Source organism: Hemibagrus wyckioides, linkage group LG10, assembly GCF_019097595.1.
Source record: "Hemibagrus wyckioides isolate EC202008001 linkage group LG10, SWU_Hwy_1.0, whole genome shotgun sequence".
In the NCBI taxonomy this organism is placed as follows: domain Eukaryota; kingdom Metazoa; phylum Chordata; class Actinopteri; order Siluriformes; family Bagridae; genus Hemibagrus; species Hemibagrus wyckioides.
In genome coordinates this window covers 19408650-19414649 of record NC_080719.1, presented here as the reverse complement: position 1 = coordinate 19414649, position 6000 = coordinate 19408650, and the positions used below count along the sequence as shown (strand labels likewise).

General features: G+C 38.2%; 1 protein-coding gene across 5 annotated transcripts in view; it reads right to left on the bottom strand.

The window, feature by feature from the left end:
- Positions 1-21: 21 nt before the first annotated feature.
- slc4a10a (solute carrier family 4 member 10a) overlaps positions 22-6000 on the bottom strand; it is a 38212-nt gene continuing 32233 nt past the window's right edge. For 4 of the 5 annotated variants that reach the window (XM_058400961.1, XM_058400960.1, XM_058400963.1 and 1 more), the window contains 7 exons: positions 5423-5674; positions 5267-5335; positions 4872-5045; positions 4652-4774; positions 4388-4452; positions 3131-3241; positions 2734-2771 (listed from right to left, as the gene is read on the bottom strand). In XM_058400961.1, coding sequence (XP_058256944.1) covers positions 2744-2771; positions 3131-3241; positions 4388-4452; positions 4652-4774; positions 4872-5045; positions 5267-5335; positions 5423-5674 — 822 coding nt within the window. In that variant the 3' untranslated portion in view covers positions 2734-2743. Of the gene's footprint in view, positions 1959-2733; positions 2772-3130; positions 3242-4387; positions 4453-4651; positions 4775-4871; positions 5046-5266; positions 5336-5422; positions 5675-6000 lie in introns of those variants that run through there. The other variant, XM_058400965.1, reaches the window with a different exon arrangement.

Sequence of the window (6000 nt, the reverse complement as noted above, 5' to 3'; positions counted from 1 at the left end):
GAATAAAAAGACATTTTACAATTTCCATTGTAGATATTTAATGTGTTTGGATGATACACTGGTTACATGTCAGTGGCATGGTGAAGAAAATTAAATCTGTACATAATTTCCATACGTAGTAATATGAACAATATGATTATTTGCCATTGTTGAAGGTGTCACACAGGTGGAAAGACACACGGTCATCCATTTAGAGCATCAATAGAAACGTCTTGAAATAAACGTTGTTGAATTTATCGCTCTGCATCCCGCGACTCTGTAAGTTAGGGTCAATATTTACATGAAAAAAATGGCAACAAAGACAAGTTATGGCATTATGGTTTTGACATCACCATGGAAATATTCACTCTTTCTTTTCACCCACCCCATCCATTTTATTCCTATCTACATGATGAAATAAACGCTCTTATTTATTACATATTACACATGAACAACATACACAACTGGATGTACAGATCATTTGTCCGATGTCATTTCGTCTCTGGTTAATACATGATATAATGCCCCTCTTATTTGAAAAGAATTATTGCATCTCTTGTCAGTATTTTGCCTGCAAGGTTTTTGTTAAGAAGTTTGTTCCGGAACACGATTCTCCTCTCAGCGACGACACGATGGTTTTGAACGTTAGAAACCAGCGAAAAAAACACAGCTGTATTACTAAATATTATGGTTCTTAGCAGTGTTTTAGCAAAATATATTACTCAGTATTTGCAAGTGTATGCAGCATCATCAGCTCTTATGTAGAATGTTGTGTAGAAAGTGTAAAGATTTTACGTTCAGTATTTCGGATAGTAAATCTAAGAAGAACAAAAAAACACACTATACAAGATACAACAGTCCATAAAAGTACATTGAAAAATATTGGTCGCTGTTATTGTGAAAGGTTTTACAAAGAACTGTGTCTTACAAAGTGTTTGTATGCTGAATGAAATACTTAACATAGACTTCAGACAGACAAGTATATACATATATATTATTGACATGGACTGGGATTACTGGGATTGATGTATATCGTAGGATTTGCTGTCAGAAAATATTTGTAATTAATGTTTATAGATCTATATTTATTACATTTGCTTTCACAATTTGATTAATATATACAGACAGGTGACAAATTATAGGGAAACAAAAGTGTGGGGGAATTTTGCTGGTAAGAGGGAAGAGTAAAAGAGCTGATGGGAGTGGTCTTTTCCAGAATGAATCCATATTCACCACATTGCCAGGACATGAGATCTCAAGCTGAACGGTTTGATGAGAATGAAAATGATGGAACTCGTATGCTATGGCTTTCACAGCGTTATCAAAACACCTAATGAGGGAATATCTGTTGTCGGAATTGTGTTCATCCCTCCATTACGGTTGCAGAGATTTTGTAGAATCGCTACTGAGGACCGAACACTGAAAGCTGTTCCGTTTTTCTCTTTAATTCGTCACCCGACTGTTTTGTCATCCTTACGTTCAAAAGAAGGCGAGTTGAAAATACATGTAATATCTTCAGACACTGAGTAGGTATCTTTCATATTGTAGGACAAGGATATTGAAAAGGTTAACGCTACCATCAAAAATACAAAACATAAAAATACATCAAGGTTAAAATAAAAGCAGCTTCAAATGTAAAACTCCTAAAAGTCAGTATGTATTTAGCCTGTAAAAGGATTTCACACAAAACTTTCACACAAAATTACAAACACGCATTTTTTCAGGCGTTCAGCACACGCGTGTATGCGCACACACACACACACACACACACACCTATTGTCAAATGGAGTGTGAGCACAGTGTTACACACAGTGAGCTACAGTGAAACATAGATTAGTGCTATACTATAGTGGCACAAAATTTCTCAGTATATTTTTAAAAGCGACATGAGACGTCACAAACTCGTCTCTCGGTCAATGTTCTTCCAGTCCTTCACCGATTCTGGTTTCTTAGGACTCCTGTTGTCTTTCACTGGAGATCTACGGGAAATTAAGAGAGGGTCAGACAAATAAATAAGCAAAATCAAAACGTTAATATAAACAAAAAATGTAGTAATAAAGAACATGCAAATATGTTATTTTTAATGCAAAATTGACCTCTCCTGTCCAAAAACAAAGATACATAGGTGGAACGGCTGTGAAAATTGCCCCAAGGAGTGAATGAGGGTGTGTGGTGCCAATGGACTGGCATCATATTCAGTATATATTCCTGCCTCATGCACAGTGCTCCCAGGAGCCACTGAGACCTTAACCAGGATGAAGTGGTTACTGAAGATGAATGAATGAAGGTTTGTGTTGCTGTTGAAGGATGTGGTAGGTTAAGGTGTTGGACTACCGATCAGAAGATTGTGAGTTTGAATCCCAGGACTATCAAGCTGCCACTGCTGGGCCCCTAAGTCCTTAACCCTCAGTTGTATAAAATGCGATAAATGTAAGTTGCTCTTGATAAGGATGCCTGCCAAAACACCATAAGTGTTTTCACAAGTGACGTGTCTTTTTTTTTAAAGGAGGGCAAGTCATTCTTTGAGTAAGCATGTTAATGCATTGAGTGATAGGCCATGCTTCATGGTTCAACTCTTCTTTTCTTCTTTTCTTCACAACACACACACACACACACACAAATGAAATCTTAGCATTTACAATTATGGTTTTCTATACAGTCAATGGTTAAAAAATATATATATATTGTGGGAAAAAATGAGAAAATCAATAATGTCAGGATTTGATGGGGAAAAAATCTGGGAGTTCATCTTACCTTTGGAAAGTCAGCAGCTGGGAGGTAAGGAGAGGGAGCTGAGGGGTGACATGGGATAAGAAATTCAGTCAAAATAGGAGAAAGGTACTTTCTTTAAATAGGAGAGTATATTAAGTGTTTTAAATGGGTGGGGTTCAGGGTTATGGCTCAGGGAGCTTTTCATGGGAGTACAGCTGAAGATTAGCTCTCACACACACACAGAGAATGAACATGCAAGGTAGCCTTGAGTCTATTTGAACAGATAGAAATGGTCCATTTACAAAAAATTAATAAATCAGGCCAAAATTGATAATAAAAGGCAATTTCACAGCAACACTAAGGCAATACTATGCACTAGGTTCTAACAGTTTAGCATAATGAGGAATTAATAGGAACCCATTATAGAATAGATTCAAACCTTTTTGCACTTTTATCATTTTTGCTGTTGTCAGTACTGAGGCTCTTCCAGATATTTCCAAATGACGTCTTGGTCATTTCATCTGAAATGTTGACTGTGGACGGGTCGTCCCTTAAAATAACACAGAAAACGTTTTTAGTGAAAACCGCCCAATGCATCATCGGCACCCAACTACCTGCACACTGAGTCTCACCACAGTAGATGACACAAAATCATCAAAGACTCCTCCCATGCTAGTCACAAACTGTTCATCCATCCAAGAGGAGATACAGGACCATCCACACCATAAAAGGCAGGATCAGGACCAGTTTTTTCTCCCACAAACATAAATCTACCAAACTCCACACTACACCACTAGGTCTCACTAACACTTCACCACGTTGCAGTTCTGCTCCACCCTGTACTCTGTATATACACTGTATATTATCTCTGCTACTGTTGTACATACAATGTACATAATGCACACATAATGCACAGACATATAATTATATTTTTCTTTACACTTTATATGCTGTAAATACAACTCGCACATACTTTTCTATGCACATACTAACTGACATAGCCTTATTTATTGATGTACATATTTACATATGTATCTGCACTTGTTCATTTGCACAATTTCTACTATTAACTACTAAACTGCATTTCGTTGCTATGTACCTGTACTTTGCAATGACATTAATGTTCCATCTATCTATCTATCTATCTATCTATCTATCTATCTATCTATCTATCTATCTGTCAAAAAGAAAAAGTCATGCTCTATTTCTTTTCCCGTGTTCAGCATTGAATGTGTTTTTCATGTCACACTCCACACTGGTGATTAATGGCTCAGATGAAATTAGACACTTACGGCTTTAAGAATATCTAATTTTTCTTATATCAGACCCATTTCTGCTCTCTGAGATGGCTCACGTGCTTGTTCATAAGCATCTAAAATGTGACGTTGTTATTTTACACCAGTGTATAAGGTCATCCAACAGAGTTGAAAACACCTCACACTAAAAGCTAACAGAGTCCTGACTCATTTTCTGTCAGACTCGCAGAGATATAATAATTCATGTGTTTATACTGACTGAAAATGCCCAATATGGCCAATATAATGGTATGCCAGTATACTGGTGAAAAGGGTTAAAGTGGTAAATTACTTGCAGGCCAAAGCCAAAATTTTTAATAGAACTCATGAAAATATATGATTCTTCCTGAGAGAAGTATGAAAAGACTACAGTGGGAAAAAATGTGATGCATTTTGCTTACTTGTAATGCTCTTCAAGTGGCACCTGAACAATTCCTTCATCCTCCACCATCACACTGTGGTTCTCCTGTAAGAGAACAAACGTACAAAAGAATGAATGCTGTGCTCAAATTACAGAGATTACTTAATGACTCAAATGATGATAAATGATTTTGCCACTGTGTTCAAATCAGAGACAGTGGTCTAAGCCTAAAAGCTCTCCATCATGATTAACCGGTCGCATAATTACGGATGGATGGCTGTTATTGTGTAGAGTAATGCTCTACCTCTTTCTGTGCATCCTCTAGTTTTTTCTTCTTGCTCTCAGGCATGAGGTCATCGAGCCAGCTGAGCTCTCTCTTAGTGAAGATAAAGTCCAGCAGCTTACGGATGAAAACTAACGCCAACACCTGCAAAGCAAAGCAGCTCAAATTCACTATTGACATAACAAACATCATCTCTTAACAGTATCCTCTGCTCTGACACCTAAGCAGGAGCTGGGTTTACCATCATGGGGAAAACGATGGCGGCTCTAGAAGTTTTGATGACCCAGAGGAGGACAAGGCAGCTCAGCTGGATGATTGTGAACAGGTGGACCTTCCTTAGAGGAACATGTCTCAGATAGATGAAGTCTGGCTGGTGTTTGGCTGGCATCCCAAACAACTTCAGACGGTCAAAGAACTGTGAACAGAACAGAAAACACACAATGGTGTTTCCACAAGCTTAGTGAAAAATGCAAATTATTAATTGTGAAGAAAAGAAGATGCATGGATTTTTTTTGTATTCCCATTTTGACTCCCACCATATGAAACATTTAATTTTTTTACAAAGAGTTCAACACCTACAGAAACCCCAACCAAGTGAAATCTGTGAATGTTCCTGCATGCACCAGTTACACTTACCTGTATGCCTCTGAGAGACGACGCCCCCATGTACAAGAAAACTCCATATAACACAGGCATTGGGATGAACTACATAGAAAACAAACACATTCAGTCACACAAGTTTCTCAAAACACAGTAACAGGATTTACACATTACAGTACAAAGGTCACTGACTTTTAGGATGGAAGTCATGAATACAGAGGAGCCCATGAGGACGAAGATCATGAGGCCGGTGAATCGCTGCTCTCTGATTCCCAGAAACTTGGGCTGCTCTCCGGGTGCTGAGCACTCAGACTCCAGCTTCAAGCTGTTCACGTGTGTGATGGAGAGGACAGTGGCAGCTACGAACCACGGTAGTCCCATAACTGAGCACACTCCAAGCATTACTCCCACCACAAACAGGTCCAGGTGATAGCCACAGCTTTTCTGCAGACACCGTAAACACATAAAAATGTTATTTTTATCAGGAGCTCATGTTTAACACACATAGGGCGTGTCTCAATCAGCTCAATCATCAATCTAGTATCTCAACCAACAGTTTAGGGATACTAATCTGTTTTATTCACCAACCTTGGAGGTGTGAGGCAAATATGCTGTGCACTAAGCCCGCCATTATTACTAATTTCTATTCCTGAAATATCAATCAAACAGGAATGAAGCTTTTAAAGTAGAACTATTTCAGACATTTGACTTTACTGTGACCATGACCCAGGTGGATCAGTTCTAAAATCTGCTCAGTTCACTTGTTTTTG